This window comes from Ananas comosus, linkage group 9, assembly GCF_001540865.1.
Source record: "Ananas comosus cultivar F153 linkage group 9, ASM154086v1, whole genome shotgun sequence".
NCBI classification, from domain to species: domain Eukaryota; kingdom Viridiplantae; phylum Streptophyta; class Magnoliopsida; order Poales; family Bromeliaceae; genus Ananas; species Ananas comosus.
In genome coordinates, this window is record NC_033629.1 from 12,133,677 (window position 1) to 12,154,905 (window position 21,229).

Genomic DNA, 21,229 nt, shown 5'->3' on the forward strand with positions numbered 1-21,229 from the left:
CAATGACTTGGTGCTATTAATAGTATATTAGCCTAGTTCTCTCTCTCTCTCTCTCTCTCTCTCTCTCTCTCTCTCTCTCTCTCTCTATATATATATATAGAGCAGGGCTGTTGTGCTCCCAGGAGCACGAAGGCCTCCGTGCTCCTGAGCCATTTTCGATGATAAAATTTTCGAATCGACGATCGACTCCGTTAGACTTGATCTAGCGTATTTAAAGTTTCTGAAAAATAATTTTTGCGATTTTTCGATATCATTTACCTAGCAATCGAAAGGATTCAAAATCAATAATTTTAACGGCTGAAAATAAAAATCCTATAAAAAGTGGTGATATAGCACTAAAATTTTCGATCAGAAATATTGATCTTGTTATAGATAGTATAAAAAATTTTGTATTAAAATTTCATATGATTTGAATACTTCTACACTGTTAAACTTGAAAACAGCAGATATCAACCATTAAAAATTATGGATTTTGAATCCTTTCGATCACTAGGTAAATGATATAAAAAAATCACAAAAATTATTTTCTAGAAATTTCAAATGCGCTAGATCAAGTCTAATNAGTCCGGCTACTATACTCTTATGAGTACGATTGCCCTCGTACTTATAAATCATTTTCGATGGTAGAGCTTCCAAATCGACGATTCATATCGTTAAACGTTATTTACAACATTAAAAACTTATAGAAATCAAATTTTATAATTTTTTAACATCATTTACCTTACGATCAAAAGGTCACAAAATTGATAATTTTAACGGCCGGTATGGAATACTTTCTAGTTTAACGGTGTAAAAGAATTGGAATTTGTTGAATTTTTGATAAAAAATTCTATTCACTACCAAGATAATGATCAATAATTTCGATCTTAAATTGAAGGATACGATCATCTATTTTTAGGACGTCGTTCAATTTTGACCGTTTATTTTATGCTTGCTTGATGAATTTTATTATGATTTTGAAAATTTACGAAATTTATTTTTTAGAAGTTTCAAATACTCTAGATCATATTTAACGGAGTGGATTGTCGATTCGGAAGCTCCATTATCAAAAACAACTTATGAGTACGGGGGCTCCAATACTCATAATAGAATAATAGCCACGGCCTATATATATAATAATTTTTTATTTATAACTTTTTTTTTTCTTTTCTTTTCAACCAAACAATCGTAACGAAAAATTACTTTTCTTTTCCTATAAACCAAACGCTAAAACGTAAAATTTATTTTCCTCCAAAAATTTTGTTTCCACCGAAATTTTTTTTTTCTGTAGTTTTACGAGGAACCAGACAGCCCCTTATACTGGCCAAGGAAGGAAGAATGTTCGCTGTAAATAAAGTTTTGCCCTTTTCGTTGCCCTTTGTTGGTCATCTGAAGATAACCATGTTGTTACCTTCCCTCCGGCACCGGACCTCGAGTCGAGGGTGCGCCCAGCACCCGCGTATCCGCGCACCACGTCGACCATGGATTGCGTCTGTCAGGCACCAACATCAAGGTTAATTTTGATTTTTAAATTTTAAATTTAAATTTTAAATTTTAAATATTCAAATATTAGATTTTAAATTTGAAATTAAAAATTGAGATTTCGATTTTAAATTTTAAATTTTTTAATTTATATTTTAAATTGAAGTATCAAATTTTAATTTTAAATTCAAATTTAAATTTAAATTTAAATTTAAATTTGAATTTAAAATTTAAATTTAAACTCAAATTTAAATTTAAATTTAAATTTTAAATTTTAAAAAATTTTAAAATAAAATTCAGTAAAATATTATTATTTGCAAATAGTGAAATTTTTTTGCTAAACAGATTTAATTCATAAAAATTACTTCTTATATAAACTCAGTCAAACACTTCACACCTTGGAACCAAAATTAAAATTTTAAATTAAGAAATCATTTTTCTACAATCTATAGGCCAAACGAGCTATAAAATAGTCATTGAGATGGGCAATATGAATCTAAACGTTTCCACGCGGTGGAAAAGTTTATATTGTGACTTGCCGAGGGGAAAATCTATTGTGTAATATTAACACCACATTATCTATTCCAGTCAATCATATCTTTTCTTTGGAGACAAAAAATATAATACAAATATTTTTTCAAAAAAAATTACTATGGAATGAATGAATTTTAGAAAAACTTTTTGACTGACTCATGACACCACATCACCCACATAAATGTTGTATTCCAGAATTTTTCGTTGCTGAGAGGCTTTGTGAAAAGTAAAAACTCTTAAATTATTGGCTGTTCAATACTGCCAGGTCAACCCTTTCGGTCATTGATAGCTAAAGCCACGACAAATAAGCTTCGGTTTGATTGTGAGTTCCTGGGATGGTCCGCACGGTGGAAACGTTTACATTGTGAGTTGCTGAGAGGGTTTGTAAAAACTCTTACGTTTACGTTATTGGCTTTTCAATATTGCCGGGTCAACCCTTTCTAGCTAAACCCACGACAAATAAGCTTCGGTTTGATTGAGGCTTCACTTTCCTATCTTCTTTAATTTTGTGTTCATCTGATCATTTGAGGAAGAGCTAGAGCACTCGGTATACGTTAAACATGGCATTGGCCTTGGTAGCTGAATCCGCGGCGTCGATCGTAATCGAGAAGGTGATCAACACAGCCTTATCCTACGACGAGGAGTGCGGCGGGCCGAGTAACATGCAGGACGAGATCCAGAGGCTTCAGCAGGCCCTTCCGCAGATCCAAGCGATCTCGGCCGCCGTCGAGGGGATGCAGAATGTCAGTACTGAGCAAAACAAGGTGCTGGACGCGTGGCTGTGGCAGCTCAGAGATGCCGCTGAGCGAGCAGAGGACGTGTTCGATGAGCTGGAGTACTACAAGCTGGAGAAGAGAGTGCAAGCGCGCGGCGGTAGTGTACTCAACTTTAAACGGAAGTTTACTGATTTTGCTAAGAATATGTTCGGAAATGACACCTTGAACAGGTTGAGGGAGGCCGTGAAGGCGTTAGATAAGGTTGCAGCAACTGTAGGACCTTTCCTGCAGCTCGCTTCGCAACTGTACGATTCGAATGTTAGGTGTCGACAAGAAGACGAGCTACGAAATGCTCGCGCGACTAGCTCCTTTTTAACTGAGAGCATTATTTACGGTCGAGACGAGGAGAGGGACGTGATAGTTGGATGGTTAACTAAACCGACACGTGACAAGCTGGAGAATACCTCTGCTGCTGCAGGAAATGTCTCGGTTTTTGCGATCGTCGGGATGGGTGGGATGGGAAAAACTGCGCTCACGCAGTTCGTCTACCATGATAAAAGAGTACAACGGTGCTTCGACTTGGTTATGTGGGTGTGCGTTTCTGATAGATTTGACGCGGCTATGCTGACGGTAAAGATCTTAGAAGCGGCGATGGTTAGGGATAGTCTTGGTGACAAGAGCCTTAACACGATTCAAGAGATTCTTAAAGAGAAGCTTATCTCCAAGAAGTTTCTTCTTGTGCTGGATGATGTTTGGAATGATAATAAAATACTTGAATGGGATAAATTGGTGGCTCCTTTAAAATTCGGCAGAAAAGGAAGCAAGATTCTCTTGACAACGCGAATGGATTCAGTGGCGAATGCAGTAGCCAGAGTTCTACAAGGTAGAAAAGAATCTTTAAAATTGAGTGGGTTAAAAGAAGATGATTTTATACTGCTTTTCAATAAGCATGCCTTTGCCGGAGCGAACATTGACGACCACAGAAACTTAGAATTGATCGGTCAGCAAATAGCAAAGAAGCTTGGGGGATGCCCGCTGGCAGCAAAAATTTTGGGAGGATGTTTGAACTCTTGCATGGATGAAAAATATTGGAGGAGAATTTTGAATGAAAATTTTCTGAATTTGCAAGAAAGTGAGGACAACATTAGGATGATTCTGAGATTGAGCTATCAGCAACTGCCGATAAGCTCGCAAATTTGCTTCAGATACTGCAGTATCTTTCCTAAGGATCATGAATTCGAAAAGAATGAGCTTATCTATTTGTGGATAGGTTCTGGGTTGATCAAGCAACCAACACATGAAAAGCGAAGCCTAGAGGATATCGGAGAGGAGTACTTAAACCATCTAGCAAGAAGATCCCTTTTTGATATCAAAATAAGTGAGGGAGCATTTGGCCTTAAACAGAGTTATGTCATGCATGATCTGTTGCATGATCTAGCTCAATTTGCCTCTTTAGGGGAATGCTTGAGAATCGAAGGTGATGGTTCCAGAGAAATTCCGAAAACGATCCGCCACATATATGTCAAAAGGGTAAACCCTCTTATGATCTCCCACCTGAAGAACTTACGCACCCTTTTTATTCATTTAAACAAGGACTATGATGTAATAGTATTTAATGAGGTTCTAAAAAAGTTAAAAAGCTTACGTTTACTACAAGTGACTGCAGATAACTATAAGCTTCTGGATGAAGTTGGTAACCTCATTCACCTCCGCTACCTCTCTCTCACTCCATGGATCGACGAAGTATTTAAGAGATATTCGCTACCTCAATCTATATGTGGACTCCAATCTGTGTGTAGACTCTATCACCTCGAAGTAATGAAGCTCCCAGCAACGAAAACTGAAATAGATGATTCAGCGCTGGTTGGAATGAGCAATCTAGTTAAATTGAGGATGCTAGACATTCCCGCTCGTGTAACAGCCAAGATTCCTTGGATCGGCAAAGTAACATTACTGCAGAACTTAGATTATTTCTATGTCCGCGAGGAGTGTAGCTACAAGATCTGTCAATTAAAAAACCTGCGAAATCTTCGAAAACTATGCATTGATGGTCTGCAAAATGTAAGGAGTCCACAAGAGGCTATAGATGCCAACTTGATTGAGAAAGAAAATCTTGACAAATTGTCACTAGTTTGGCCTAAGAATCGCGCTGGTCGTTTAGAGGTAGATGGGCCACTTCTTGATAACTTAAAACCACACACCAATCTCAAGGAACTGGAAATTAAAGGATACGCCGGAGTTAGATCTCCGCATTGGATGACAGCGCCATCTCTTTCTAACATAACATCTATCAATCTACACGATTGTAAGAGATGGGAGAACCTCTCACCTTTTGGGCAACTTCCTTTGCTCAAGTTTCTGTGTCTACGACATATGCCGGCTATAAGGAAATTATCGTGTTCAAGTCGTGTTGGTGGTTGCGCCTTTCCATCGCTGAAGGAGCTAAAATTGTATGACATGCCAAACTTGGAGCTGTTCGAAGGCGAGCACCTGTTTCCTCACCTTAATAAGTTTGATATTAGTTCTTGTCCTAGCTTGAAGGGTTTGCCTGCTTTGCCTCTTACTCTGAATCAACTGGACATTTGGACGGTCGGAATGACATCTCTTCCGATGATGCAACAAGATTGCGGTCGTGGCGAAGGACGAGTATCCTGCTCACCATCACATCCGGCACTTTCTTATCTACGTATTGGTAAGTGCCCAAACCTCACATCTCTGGATGGATTCATTTTGCAGCAACAATATTTTCCAGCCTTGGCGAGTTTATCGATTAAAGAATGCAAAAATCTAAGGCTTCTGCCGAAGTTCTTCTTCCAAAAACTTCCCTCCCTCAAGTATTTGATTACAGAAATGTGTCCCAATCTAACGACACACAGGATTCTAGACAATCGATTCCCCGAGACACTTGAAAAGCTCACTCTTGAATCTAGCGGTGATCTCGGTTTGTCGCTGGTCGAGGCGCCAATACTGGCCTTTCTGACTGACTTGAAGATTGACGGTTGCGCGAGCATAACATCCTTTCCTCCGGCAGAAGTTTTGCCCAGGTTGATGAATCTCTACATCCGGAATTGTAAAGAACTGTCATCATTGGATGGGCTACATGCTCTCCCCTCGCTCGAATCCTTGTACATTGGAGGATGCGACAAGCTCATCGAACTTTCACTGATGCAACCGCCAATAGGCCTCGATATGGTGTCGCGCCCTTCAATAGAGCTTCGCGCTCTTGAAATCGACCAGCAAGCTCTGTTGCTCATCGAACCACTGAGAAGCCTCAACTCTGTTTGCTCATTCATTATACAGGATGGTGCAGAACTCACATCCTCTACCGAGACATGGCTGCTGCAAAACCAAAACTCCCTTCAAATTTTAAAGATATGTAAAGCTTTATCTCTTCAATCCTTTCCCCCTATTCTGATGCATCTTCGATCCCTGTGTGCTCTGAGCATATATGATGCTCCTTTGCTCCAGTCGATTCCAGAACTGCCCGCCACAATGGAATTTCTAACAATTACAGGTTGTCAACCTGAACTGAAGGAGTACATAAAAGGCTCTGGAAAATTTGCCAATGTTCCTTATGTGAGGATCACTGAAGATTGAGTATGTCACATCTCTTTACTACTATCTCTAACTCCCAGCATAATTTCTCGGTCAAATCTCTCTACAACTTCTTAAAGGACGGAGCGATTAGAGATCACTTGAGCACTCATATTTGGAAATTCAAAATTCCGGTGAAGGTCAAGATCTTCGTCTGGCTGCTTATGCGAAATAGAGCACTCATGGCAGATAACCTTCTTAAGAGGGGTTGGAGTGAGGGCCACCTCTGCATGTTAGAAGTTGGATTGCTGGATTAGTTGAATTTCTCTTAAAGGAAATAAAAAACGAAGGATTAGTTGAATCATTCACTACTGCATTTTTTTTTTATCTAATTATTTAGCACTTTTGCATAAATCCTATAGTTAGTTTGTATTATAGAGTGTTCTCCTTTCCTCATACATCTACAATGGATAAATTCATCTTGTATTCTCTTTTGAGAAGATACAACTTTTTTATTTTTTATATTTTTTTTTTTCTTTTTCGTATGTTGATTCGTGTTAAGTTGCTTTCTAATTTATTATTTATTATTGACGTTATGCTGCTATTTAAGTTGCATCAGTGTTACTTTTCCAAACTAGATAGTTGCGCAGGCCACTGTATTGTATATTTGTTTGATATTCTAAAATGATTATTTCAGATTTGATAGGTTTCTAACCATAGAAAATTTTATCACTGTTTTTTACAAAATTACTTGGAACTCTAATAGAAAATTCTACTTAACACCAATAATAAATCAATACTTATGATTTAAAATTTGAGTTTTTTATTACTTTTTTTATAAAATTTTTATTTTCAGCAGTTTATTTTGAGGCTAAGTTGTTTTAAATGACGCAGCTTTCAAATCGACGATCGGTTCTCTTAGACTTGATCTACACTATTAAAAATATTTAAAAATTAAATTTTATAATTTTTCGACATTATTTGGCTAGTTATCGAAAGGTCTTAAAATTGATAATTTTAATGGTAGATGTGATGCGTTTATGAATTTATCGGTGTAAAAGAATCCAAATCTGATAAAATTTATATAAAATTTTTTTTTCACTATTTAGACTAACATCAGTATCTCTGATTTTAAATTCAAGTCTTTTATTATTATTTTTTATAAAATTTTTATTTTTAATTATTTATTCTAGACTACTCGTTTAATAATTCAAAATATTTACTATAAAAAATAATTTATGAGTACGAACCGCTGTATACTTGGAAGAATCCACACTCACGCCAAAAAGAGAAAGGACAAGGGAGAAATAATGCTATTGCTTTACAGCCTGTTGAATAGCGATATTTTTGTCACATGGGAAAGCATCCACTTTCTACATATTATCTTTTGTTGGCTTGATTAAACTGTGCTATCATATAATTTATTTACATTTGATTAAAGTTTATTTAGCTCTCAACCTTTTAAGCGTGACGTTTAAAACTTAAAAAATCTTAAAAAATAAAAATTACAACTAATTAAAGTTTAAGAATTAGAAGACGTAAATAAAAATTACAACTAATTAAAGTTTGAGAATTAAAAGACGTCTTCAAGATAGGAATTTGGGTGGGTGACATGAGATTTTCAACGTGTTGGGCCCCACACGGTGAAAAACAACGGACTTTGTTAGTCGCAGAGAAGTTACGCAGAAACTCCTACATTATTGGCTGTTCAATACTATTGGGTCATCCCTTTTGGTCTTTCATTGTGTTCATCTGATCATTTGAGAAAGAACTAGAGAGCTAGCTACACAGGAAACATGGCTTTGGCCTTTGTGGCTCAGTCCGCGGCGTCGGTCGTAATCGAGAAGCTGATCAGCACGGCCGTGTCCTACGTCGGGACATGCGGCGCGGGGCCGAGCGCCATGCAGAACGAGATCCAGAGGCTTCAGCAGGCTTTTCCGCGGATTCAAGCAATTTTGGATATGGTCGAGGGGGGGCAGACAGTCGATACAAAGCAAAACAAGGGGCTGGACGCCTGGCTGTGGCAACTCAGAGACGCTGTGGATCAGGCGGAGGACGTGCTCGATGAGATGGAGTACTACAAGCTGGAGAAGGCAGTGCAAGCTGAAGATAACAAGGTACTGTTGGGTCTGGAATTTTATTTAATTTTACAGAAATTTTATTAAATCAACAAACAAATAAATATTAAATTAAAGACGAAATTAAATTAAAAGATAAAGGGTTTGGAAAAATAGCTAGATGAGACGTGTAATGCACTATCCGAGAGTACTTTAGTCCCTCTACGTGCTTGTCTTCGTCTAGTTGCTTAGGGGTGTAATATGGACCAGGACGCACGGGCCCTTACTTTAGTCCCTCTACGTGCTCACATTAACCGGGCCAAAACAGGCTAGGGCCCGGCCTGGCCTAGCCCGAACCCGAGCTACCTAGCCTCGGGCCCGGACCGCCCCTTTGGCCCAGGACGCACGGGCCGTCTCGGGCTGGACCGTGCTTCTGGCCTGCCTCTTAAAGAATTTATTTTTAAATTTTTTTAAAAAAATTAGTATAAAATATAAAAATATAAGCAATAAATATTTTAATTTAAATTAATATTTTAATTAAATCATTAAAAATAATTATAACATTGTAAATTTTTAATTTTTTTTAAAAATAAATAAAATTATATTATTTTTCTGAAAAAAAAAAAAAAGAGATGGGTTTTGGTCCAATGGACCAAATAACTCCCGAGAGGTCCTCGGGAAGAGCTCAGACCCTAAGGGCCTTGGGGTCCCAGCCGAGCTGGCCCGGCTGGCACGCGGGCCGTGCCGTGTCTTACCGCCTACGTCTTCTCAGCCCGGCACGGCCCAGGCCCATTCCGAGCCGTGCTGGGCCGTGGGGACTCAGAGCGGAGGCCCAGCATGGCCCAAAATCTCAGGCCGGCCTAGTCCGGCACAGGGGCTACCGTATCTGTGCCGAGCTGTAACCCGGCCCGAGGCCGTGCTAGGTTGAACGGCCCACGTGCCGCTCGGCCCGTTTTACATCCCTATAGTTGCTCTAGCAACACAACACCTCAGATTATCCCGATCTGCTTGATTGTACGAGTCTCAAAAAAGTGCTCGAGTGACTGTCAATTCAGCATTTTTTTTTAGTCGGCATTTTTTTTTAGTTAGGATCTGGTATATATCTTTGTTTTATTGTCTTTTTTATAATATATAAAGTTGACTGTCGAAAGAACATTGTAGGATGTTCCACTAAAGAGGAATACATGATCCCGCATCTCGTAAAAAACGGTGTACCCCGTTTTTCGGATAGAGGAGAGAGAGAATACGTCGCGTAACTTCCTCATATTAAATATATTGTATTTAAATTAAGTATTAAATTAAATCTTTTAATTATCTATTTGATTTAAATTAAAATTTTAACTTAAACTAATTCCAACAGGTACAACAAGGTACAGCACTCACCTTAAAAAGGAAGTTTGCTGATTTTGCTAACAATATCTTCGGAAATGACGACACCTTGACGAGGTTGAGGGAGGCCGTGAAGGCGTTAGATAATGTTGCTGCTGCTAGTGAAACTTTACATCAACTTGTTTGGCAGCTATACAATTCGGATGGTAAGCGTCAACAGGAAAATGAGATACGAAATGTCCGTGAGACTACCTACTTATTAACTGAGGATACGATGTTTGGTCGAGACAGGGAGAAGGAAAGGATAGTTGAATGGTTAACAAAACCGACAAGCGATGAGCCGGAGAATGCTTCTGCAGCTGTCGGAAAGGTCTCGGCTTTTACGATCGTTGGCATGGGTGGGTTGGGAAAAACCACTCTCGCGCAGTTCATCTACCACGATGAGAAAGTGCGGCATTGTTTCGACTTGGTTATGTGGGTGTGTGTTTCCGATCAATTTGATGTGACTATGCTGACAAGAAAGATCTTGGAAGCGGCAAAGGTTGGGGATAGCCCTGGCGACAAGTGCTGCCTTAATACAATTCAAGATTTTCTTAAAAAGGAGCTGATCTCGAAGAAGTTTCTTCTAGTGTTGGATGATGTTTGGAATGATGATAAAATACTTGAATGGAATAAATTGGTGGCTCCTTTAAAATTCGGAAAGAAAGGAAGCAAGATTCTCTTGACAACGCGAATGGATTCAGTGGTGAAAAGAGTAGCCAATGTTTTACAATGTAAAGAAGAATTTTTAAAATTGAGTGGGTTAGAAAAAGATGATTTTATGCATCTTTTCAATACGCATGCATTTGCCGGAGAGGATATTGACCATCATGTAAACCTAAAATTGATTGGAGAGCAAATAGCAGAGAAGCTTGGAGGATGCCCGTTGGCAGCAAAAATTTTGGGCGGATATTTGAACTCTCGCATGGATGAAAAATACTGGAGAAAAATTTTGAATAAAAATTTTCTAAATTTGCAAGAAAGTAAGGATAACATTACGATGATTCTGAGATTGAGCTATGATCATCTGCTGGAAAGCTTGCAAATTTGCTTCAGATACTGCAGTATATTTCCTAAGGATTATGAGTTCAAGAAGAATGAGCTTATCCATTTGTGGATAGGTTCTGGGTTAATCAAGCAACCAACACATGAAAAGGAAAGCTTAGAGGATATCGGAGAGGAGTATTTAAACCATCTAGCAAGAAAATCCCTTTTTGATATCAAAATAAGGGAGTATGGTTCTGATTGTGAACAGCGTTATGTCATGCATGATCTATTGCATGATCTAGGTCAGCTTGTCTCTTCAGGTGAATGTTTGGGAATTGAAGGTGATGGTTCTGGAGATATTCCCAAAACAATCCGCCACATATATGTCCGCATGAACAAGGTAAACCCTGATATGATCTCCCATCTCAAGAACTTACGGACCCTTATTATTTATTTAAATGAGAATTTCACTTCAGTAGCTTTTAATGAGGTTCTAAAAGAGTTAAAAAGCTTACGCTTACTAAGAGTGACTTTATATGGCAATAAGTTTCCAGATGAAGTTGGTAAACTCATTCACCTCCGCTACCTCTCCCTCTCCCTCTCTTCACAGGCTTGCAGAGGAAATGAGATATATGTTCTACCTCAATATGTGTGCAGACTCTATCACCTAGAAGTAATCAAGCTTTCGGAATCAATTAAAATGTATCATTCGGTATGGGATAGAATGAGCAATCTTGTTAAATTGAGGCTGCTAAGTTCTCCTTATGCTAGAATGGACGAGATTCCTTGGATTGGCAAACTAACATCACTCCAGGAGTTACGCAATTTCCGTGTCCGTGAGGAGTGTGGCTATAAGATAGATCAATTAAAAAACCTGCAAAACCTCCGAAAACTAGGCATTGAGAGTCTGGAAAATGTAAGGAGTTCTGAAGAGGCTGCGGATGCCAACTTGATTGAGAAAAAAAATCTTGATAAATTATCACTCGATTGGTCTACGAATCGCTCTGGTGGTCTAGAGGTAGATGAGCCACTTCTTGATCATTTAAGACCACATACCAATCTCAAGGAATTAGAAATTGAAGGATACGCCGGAGTTAGATCTCCACATTGGATGACAGCGATATCTTCTCTTTCTTATATAAGGTCTATCAAACTATCCAATTGTGAGAGATGGGAGAACCTCCCAACTCTTGGGCAACTTCCTTCACTCAAGTTTCTTAATTTAGAAAACATGTGGGCTGTAAAGAAATTATGGTGCTCAACAAGTGTTGGCAGTTACGCCTTTCCATCACTAGAGGATCTTGAATTGAAAAGTATGCCAAACTTGGAGTTGTTCGAAGGCGAGCACATGTTTCCTCGGCTTAATGAATTGAAAATAACTTTTTGTCCAAGGTTGAAGGGTTTGCCTGCTTTGCCTCTTACTCTAAGTCTACTGGGGATTCTTGAGGTCGGATTGACTTCTCTTCCGATGATGCAACAAGACAGCTGCAGTAGCGGCCAAGGACGAGCATCGTGCTCATCATCATCGCATCCGGCACTTTCTTACCTAGGAATTAGTGAGTGCCCAAACCTCGCATCTCTAGATGGATTCATGTCGCAGCAGCAATATTTTCCAGTCTTGAAGAGTTTATCCATTATAGGATGTGAAAATCTAAGGCATTTGCCGAGAAAATTCTTCCAAAAACTTCCCCTCATCGAGCGTTTGACTATAGAAATGTGTCCCAATCTCACGACGCTCGGGCTTCTAGATAATCTATTGCCCGAGACACTTGTAAGGCAGGAGTCATTGCCAAAACTGACGTCCCGTCCTCGGCTGGAAGTTTATCCACAATTGTTGAAACTCCGCATCCGGAATTGTAAAGAGCTGTCGTCACTGGATGGGCTACAAGATCTCCCCTCGCTCATTGAGTTGCACATTGAAGGATGCGACAAGCTCATCAAACTTTCACTAGGCGTCACTAGTACCAGCCACACAGATATGGTGCTGCGCCCTCCAATGGAGAAGCTTCGTGATCTTAAAATCCGGTACTGTAAAGAGCTGTCGTCACTGGATGGGCTACAAGATCTCCCCTCGCTCAAATCCTTGACCATTCACGGATGCGACAAGCTCATCGAATTAGGCGTCACTAGTACCAGCCACACAGATATGGTGCTTAGTGCTCTTCACATCGACCGGCATGCTTACTTGCGTCTCGAACCACTGAGGAGCCTCAGCTCTGTTAGCAAACTCCGCATATTTGATGGCACTGGAGAATTCACATCCCTCGACGAGCAATGGCTGTTGCAAAACCGAAACTCCCTTGAACAGCTAGAAATTTCTCGGGCCTCGTCTCTTGAATCCTTACCAACCAGTATGATAGATCTTCAAGCCCTGCGTCATTTGACTATAATGAATGCTCCTTTGCTGCGATCGATTCCAGAACTACCCACCTCAATGGAATCTCTAACAATTTGGGCCCATACACGGGAATTGAAGGAGTGCATAGAAGGCTCTGGAAAATTCGCCAATATTCCTCACGTGGAGGTTTATTAAAAATCTCCTTCAGAAAAAGATCAGGTATGTCCCGTCCCTTTACTTCTCTCCAACTCTCTTAAATGCAACATTTTCTTCTCAATATTATTTGCATCTTAGGCTTGTTTGACCCTGCCTTCTTTTTTTTTTCGCCTACTTTCAGTAATAACAGCCTCTAATAAAGTTTTCTCAAAAACAGCCTCTAATAAAGCATTTGTTAGATAAGTATATTTTTATATTATTTATTACCTTAATTATTAATTAAATAGATTGAAATAAAAAATTTAATAATAAAAATAATTTAAATTGGTTTATGTACAACATAATTTTTTGTAAAAACTTATTAATAATTAAATTATTTTATAAAGACATGTATGGAAAAAAAAAGGAGAGAGGAAATGATTAAAATAATTTAAAANAAAAATGAGAGAGAAAGCTATTAAAATAATTTTTAAAAAATATATATATAAATTTAAATTTTAGTTAATTTAATATATCTATATTAACTATTAGTTATTAGTTATTTAATTTTATTTCATAAAAAATAATTATAATTATTTGAATTTCGTCAAATTTTATATAAAATTTAAAAAACATTTTCTTTAGTTAACAAAAATTAATCATAAAATCTTTAAAAAAATCAGTCGAAAAAATAAATTTGAGGGGCCTATTTCAAGCATCCTAAATAGTAGAGGTGTTCTTCACACGGTTTTTACCCTTCCTTTTTTTTTTGTAAGAATTTATAGAAACTTCCTAATTTTTTGTTTTTGGACTTTAGTTATTTTTGTTGGTTTAAAAGAGCTAACATTTTACTCTATAGTGGGAGGTCAGATTGGACCTAGTCACATTCGAAATTGCATGAGACTGGGTTGGACCGAGTCATGTTCCAAATAATGTGAGTCTGGTTGAATCGAGTCACAATCAAGACCCGTGGGTGCTTTATATGTATGCTTTAACTAAATTGATTGTGTATAAATTAACGGCGAGTGCGGATAAACAAGAAAGTGACACTTCCGTCAATGACATTAGAGTTGGATTGTTGGATTAGTTGAATTTTCTCATCAAAGAGAAAAAAAAAAGATTGGTTTAATCATTCAGTACTCCACATTTTTTATCTAATAATTTAGCATTGGTTTAGTACATTTTTTTTATGTAAAAGATTGGTTTAATCATTTAGTCGAGCTATCGGCCCTTGGCCCGGTTATTCTTAACAGGAATGGCCGTGGAGCGAGTTACTGCCTGCTGGATTTGAACGCCCATCCGCTTGTCAGCAACTGTGATCCGAAACCAGTTCTAGAAGAAGAGGGAGCCGACAAGACTGACAGTCAGCCAACTCCGACTTTATGTTTTTAAGTGAATTGGTTGTGTACAAATTAACGGCACATTTGCATAAATGAGAAAGTGACACTTTGATCAATAATATATATATATTTTTTTTTGAGAAATAGATAGCACACTTTGATCAATAATATTAAAAGTTGGATTGTTGGATTAGTTGAATTTTCTCCTCAAAAAGAAAAAAAAAAAGGAAGAAAGAGGACTGGTTGAATCATTCAATACTTCACATTTTTTATCTAATAATTTAGTACCTTTGCATAAATCATAAAGTTAATTTGTATTATATATTGTTCTCGTTTTATTGTACATCTGTGATAGATATATTCTTTTTTAGAGATGATACAAAGTTTTTTGCTTTTTCTCTTTTTTTATTTTCTGTATGTGTACTTGTATTAAGTTGCTTTCTAGTTGCCTGATCATATGTTGCCATAGAAGTTGCATCAGTGTTTTTTCCAAAGTAGGTAGTTGTGTAGGTCACGGTACAGTATATTTGTTTGAAATTCTAAAAATGTTTTTTTCCCCAGATTGATAGACCTTTAAGCTACGAAAATTTTGTACAACCCTTTATATTATGGAATGCATGATTGATATGTTTATGTTTCAATAACAGCATGAGCGTTTACTCACCTTCAAATTTGGAGCTCGATCAAATTTATGATCAAGTGGAGCTGATTGCAGAACAGAAAATATGAAAGCATCGGCGGAGTTCTGCTTTGACAAAGTTCACCTTTTATGTTGTAATTGCTTGATGAAGTTCAAAGTAGTTTATTATTATGTTTTATATATTTATTTTCTCTTTAAGTTCCTTAATTTACTGTGATATTCTGGTACTATGTTTGATAGCAGATTTATTAGCTTGCTTTCTTCTGCAGTCGGCTTCAGTGGACAAAGCATGAAGGAGCTCTTTCTGTATCATTTCTAGCTATTTCTACCATTGTTTGTTCAAGCTTGTTGTTGCTACTATAATAGCTGTACTATTTTTTTTTTTTTTTTTTTAATGCAGTGGAAGTGACTTGTAAGTTGTAATACAACACAGAAAAACCGGAGCATCTAGAAAGTTTTTTCCAAGCGAAGTTGTGCTGTATTGTTAATTTAGTCACTTTGATTTACAATAAATGTAAAATTGAGATGTTATTTTTACTTCCATAATTGAGTTCATTGTTTCCACACATCTCATGTCCTGCTCAAAACTTACGCAAGGTTTCCAGTTCTAAAAGCTTAAGTGAGTATATAATAAATATGTGATGTTGCTTTTGAAGAAGATGCTGTGTTAGTAACCTTAGTAATCTTTTACCTAAGGTATTCATTCACAAGTAGCTCGAGTTTGATTCAAAATTGAATAAGCAAACCTCGAGGTTGGCTCAATCGTAAACAAGCCGAGCGTGACCGAGCAAAGTTTTTCAATAAATGCCCTCAAAGTTACAAGCATACCAAGCAAAAATTCTTTATATACAACACCAAAACCACAACACAAAATGCTTAGCAATAAAGAGAGGGAAAAAAAGAAGAAGAAGAAGCACCTACAGTCAAAGTAGCAACACAGAATGCAAGGCGGTTGAATCGTGATCAGTTCCAAATCCGAAGGCGTGGATCGGAATTCTTTGGCCTGAGCCATGAAGAATGGATAACGGGATAAGCAGCCCGTAGTCTATAGAGGCTCCGCTATTGTTAGAGGAGAAAGAAGGATTATGCTACCAACTGAAGGATTATGTATCTTGTCCATCGGAAAGGAGGATGATGCTACCAACTGGATTCTTAAGACGCCGTTGATCGAACACCTTGGCAGCTTTCTTCAATCCCTCTGCTATGTTGGTGCCGCCATTAGCAACCAGCGAATTGACAGCCTGCAGGGCTGCATGCCGACCAGACTCTGACATACGACGGAGGTGGAAGAGCCGACGGGCCATGGATGAAAATGCAATGACGGAGAGCCGATCAGATGTTCCGAGATTCTGGATCACAAACCCTAACGCACGCTTCAAAAGTGCAAGTTTCGTTCCCGCCATGCTGCCACTTACATCAACGACCGCGACGAGGTCTATAGGAGCACGCGAAGATTGCACGCTCGTCGAAGTAGGATGAGGGGCTTTGACATGTATCAATATAGTAAAGTCTTCGTGCGAGGATGATTGCGGAATCGCAGAGAATTCCGGATATGTCCTTAACTCCACTCTTCTATCAGATTCAGTTTGGGGAATTTGAACTGTTTCGGACTGCAAAACTATAGGCTGATCATCATTGAAAGCGGCCGGCTCTTCATCACGGTAGAGAGGAAGGTACCGGTGTACCTGGTTCACAAAGTCTACGATTGGGTTCGCTTGAGCTTGTCCAAGAGTTACATCGAAGGCGGGGGGGCTGAGGAGGGGAATCTCACTCCACTTGGCTCTACAAACCGGACACAGAGAATTACCGTGCTTTATGCTCGATGAGATGCAGTGGAAGTGGAACATATGCGAGCATTCTGCAGTGAAGAGCGCATGACCACAGCCCGGTTTCATGGCACAAAGGCATATGGCACATATTCTCTGAAAATGGAATTTTTTTAATGAGACTTAGTTAGGGAACTTGTATAAATATGTGAAATAGAAAATAAGTGACAAAAATAACAGGATTGCATCTGGTATAATAGGTTACATATTTAGAGCTGAAGGGTGAACTAAAAACAACAAATGTACTGAAACTAGGAGCAGGGCAGCTACGCTCTCAGGAGTACGGAGGCCTCCATGGTCCTGAGCCGTTTTCGGTAATAGAATTTTCGAATCAACGATCTGCTCCGTTAGACTTGATCTAGCGTATTTGAAATTTCTAGAAAATAATTTTTGCGATTTTTCGATATCATTTACCTAGCAATCGAAATGATTCAAATTCAATAATTTTTAACGGCGGAAAATAAAAATCCTATAAAAAGTAGTGATATAGCACTAAAATTTTCGATCAGAAATATTGATCTTGTTGTAGATAGTATAAAGAATTTTCTATCAAAATTTCTCTGATTTGAATATTTCTATATCGTTAAACTTGAAAATGACAGATATCAACCATTAAAAATTATGAATTTTGAATCCTTTCGATCACTAGGTAAATGATATTAAAAAATCGCAAAAATTATTTTCTACAAACTTCAAATGCGCTAGATCAAGTCTAACGGAGCCGATCATCGATTCGAAAATTCCATCATCGAAAACAACTCAAGAGCACGAAGGCCTCATGCTCCTGAGAGCACAGCAGCCCTGCTCCTCAAACTAGATAACAAATATATAAAAAATTTATCATACAGGCCAAATTTTGCTTACGACGGGACATAACAAGGTACAAAATTGAAGTGCTAATTAAAGCAATAATGCACCAAAAAAAGGTTAATATGGTTACTAGGAATTTCATCATCAGCAAAGTCAAACACAAATATATACTAAAAATTTTAGAAAATGATAGATCCAAAATCTTCTTCTGGTATTGAAATTTGCCGAAAAGTTTTTTTTGTCTCATATTAAACAGATTACCAAAAGGAGTTCCAGGGCCTTTCACTCAACTGAATACTAGTGATTAGCACTCACTCAACTGAACACTAGTGATTAGCACTTGTATCCTATATGTAATTGTACACTGCATACATACATATTATACATACAAAGAAATGAGTCTGATTACATTTAAATTTAGCCAGATAAATAGCAGGCGGTCATAAAAAGAAGCACATAAAGGGCTTGGATAACAAAGCAAAGTATCTGCAAGATATAAGTATGAGTTATTTAAATATCCTATGCCATATAACAGACTCAGAGATGATCTAAAAGTAAGTATACAACACAAGTTACTCCTCTTAAACATTAACATCAACAAAGAATACAATATCCTACAGTATTAGACTAGGCGAATATGCTAAGACATCTTAACACCTGCTTGCTAAGTAGCAGGTGGATACACTTAGATCTGTTTTGCATAGAGAATTCCAGGACACATGCATATGGGAGAAACTAAAAATAATAATAACCCCTGATATGTTTTTATATAATTAATTTTAGTTTGAAAAATTAACTTTGTTTAAAAGCTGTAAAACGTTTGGCTAAGTTTAGATAAAAGTAATTTTTTTTAATTGATTTTGTAAAATTGTTTGGCAAACAAAATTTAATGTTTGCATATAATAATATTTTTACTAAATTTTATTTTAAAATAATTTAAAATTTTAATTAAAATCTAAAATTTGTACCAAATTGAAATTTTGGTATTTTAATTTAAAAAGTATATTTGAAAATTTAAAATTTAAAATTCAAAATTTGAAATTTTAAATTCTAAAATTTTAAAATTTAAATTTTATCTTAAATTTGAAAATTTGAATTTTAAAATTTAAAAATTGATATTTAAAATTTAAATTTAAAATTTAAAATTTGAAATTTAATATCTAAATTTTAAAATTTATATTTTAAAAGTTAAAATTTAAAAATTCAAAAATAAATTTAAAATCAAAAATTAAATTTAAATTTTGAATAAAAAATTAAAATAAAAATTTAAAATTTGAGTCTAAAATCAAAATCAGATTTCAAAAAGTAGATTTTAGTTGCTTTCGATTTTAGACATAAAAAAATCATAAAACTGATTTTAAAAATTAAAATTAGATTTTTAAAAAAAAGTTGTCAAATGCTCTAACCCTTTAATTAAAAGCAATCTACAATCCTTTATTTACCATATTTGCAGAGACGTGCATGTAATTAACCCTTTAATTAAAAACAATTTACAACCCCGCTGCAGCTTCAGCTTCAGCTTCGTCGTTCAAAGGATCGGGCTCTCTCTCTCTCTCTCTCTCTTGTCATGTGCTTGTTGCTCAACCTTAACAAGGATGATAACTGGGGCGTAGAACCTCGAAAACCCTAAAGATCGGGGTGACGAAGGATCCGCGAATTGGGCCTTCCTCGTGTCTCGATTTGGGATTAGTTGAGGGAGTCGGTTGTAATATTTCCATCAAAAAACATCATTTTTCAAGAGTTTTCGTTTTCCGGAGAAATTATTCGAAAAACAAAAACGAAAGGTAAATTTTTCACTAAATCTGACTTTCAAACCCTTTTAAAAAAAAACATTTTTTTTTTCTAAAAAACAAAAATATTATCTTTTAGAATATATTTTGGAAACTTGAGCATTCCCGGAAAGTAGCGTAAAGCTAGAAATTTCCTTTTTTTTGGGGCTAAAATATTGAAAAAATTTTCTTGTAAATATATCTATTTTTCACGTTATCCAACGGGAAGGACAGAATGATTAAATTATTTTTACTTTTAAAAAATATATTTGAATATATTTATATTATTTTGAAAGATTTTTTTGATATAAATTATAAAAAATAAATAGTATAGTGATAAAATCCTAACGTAGGAGGCTAAATATAATAACTTGAAATATTAATTTGGTAAATTTTTTTAAAAGTTAGGAAGAAAAAATAAAAAAATAAATATTTATAAGAAGAAATTTTATAATTTAACCCTTTTTTTTTGTAAAAATAGTGATATCAGTGGATGTAGGTAAATTCCACTTTTGGTCCTCCAACAATGATAGTGTGATACTTTAGTTCTCGAACTTTATTGTAATTTTTTATTCGAATTATGAAATACGTGATATTTTAATCTTCCAATTTTAATTAGTTGTATTTTTTTGGCTTGAACTAGCTTTTCAAATTGGTGCAGTCATGTCGAGCTTTAATTTATTTTATTATTTATTTTTTAAATTTATTTAATTTTAATTATTTAATAATATTTATATTATAAAAACTTTAACTTATAGCTTACTTTTACCAGCTTGATTAATATATTATTTTACATAATTTATATAACTTATCATTTTAACACAATAAATAATAAGTCTGAATTTTATGTCAAAATAGTCGTGAAATTACTTATATAGTTTAAAATTAAAAAATTATTATAATTAAAATTTTTAAAAATTAAATAGTATGAAAAAATTAATTCCCTGCACCCAGTGCACCATGTCACTCGCCCACCACAGCACCATTCCCATCACTTTAGTTTTTTTTCAATTGAAAGTTTTTTTACTCACAAACAAATTTTACAATATTTTACAAATTATACAATTCAATAGATAGATTCTAATTTTAAAATTATAAATTATATTTAACTTCTCGTGATGTGTATTTTTTTCACTAATAAAATATCTTTATATATATATATATATATATATATATATATATATATATATATATATATCAAGTAGTATAGATTATGTTCAACGGTGCCGATCATTGATNGAAATTTAAAAAAAGGAATAGCAATACGTTTGTCACATGGAAAAGAATCCACTTAATTTCTACATATTATATTTTTTTGGCTTGGTTAAACTGTGCTATCATATAATTTGTTTACATTTGATTACATTTTATTTAGCTCTCAAGCTTTTAAGCATGACATTTAAAACTTAGAAACTATAAAAAGTAATTCACTTTAGTCCTACAAATTAAAAAAGTATTAATAAATTACTAATATCGAATAAATATAGTATTTTAATTATTATCGCATCATCAAATAGAATATTACTATAATTTGAAAAAATTCGAGAACTAAAATATCACATAACTTATAATTCAAATAAAAAATTATAATTAATTAAAGTTTGAGAATTATAACATCACGCGTCTTATAATTTGAGTTCGAAATTGCGATAAAATAAAGTTGGAATCTTGAGTAGTTTTTTTTTTTTTTTTTTTTTTAAGAGAGAGATAGATA

At 35.8% G+C, this 21,229-nt stretch overlaps 3 protein-coding genes across 6 annotated transcripts; 2 read left to right on the forward strand and 1 right to left on the reverse strand.

Moving 5' to 3' along the window:
- Window positions 2,556-6,308, forward strand: LOC109714809 (putative disease resistance protein At3g14460). The gene has a single exon (XM_020239515.1). It carries the CDS (start codon window positions 2,556-2,558, stop codon window positions 6,306-6,308), a length of 3,753 nt encoding a protein of 1,250 aa, XP_020095104.1.
- On the forward strand, window positions 7,871-15,569 carry LOC109715260 (putative disease resistance protein RGA1). 4 transcript variants are annotated; one of them, XR_002217558.1, is made up of 4 exons: window positions 7,871-8,362; window positions 9,663-13,214; window positions 14,384-15,244; window positions 15,380-15,569. XR_002217558.1 is itself a non-coding variant. In XM_020240186.1 (4 exons), the coding sequence occupies exons 1-3, from the start codon at window positions 8,042-8,044 to the stop codon at window positions 13,188-13,190; spliced, it is 3,639 nt and encodes a 1,212-aa protein (XP_020095775.1). In that variant the 5' UTR covers window positions 7,871-8,041; the 3' UTR covers window positions 13,191-13,214; window positions 14,384-15,569. The 4 variants fall into 4 exon arrangements, 2 of the variants coding, with proteins under 2 accessions (XP_020095775.1, XP_020095774.1); XR_002217559.1 differs by having other exon boundaries at window positions 14,384-14,493; window positions 15,118-15,568; XM_020240186.1 differs by having other exon boundaries at window positions 9,663-11,057; window positions 11,268-13,214; window positions 14,384-15,569.
- On the reverse strand, window positions 16,214-17,038 carry LOC109715262 (epithelial chloride channel protein-like). Its single transcript, XM_020240187.1, has one exon. The coding sequence runs from the start codon at window positions 17,003-17,005 to the stop codon at window positions 16,214-16,216; it is 792 nt and encodes a 263-aa protein (XP_020095776.1). The 5' UTR covers window positions 17,006-17,038.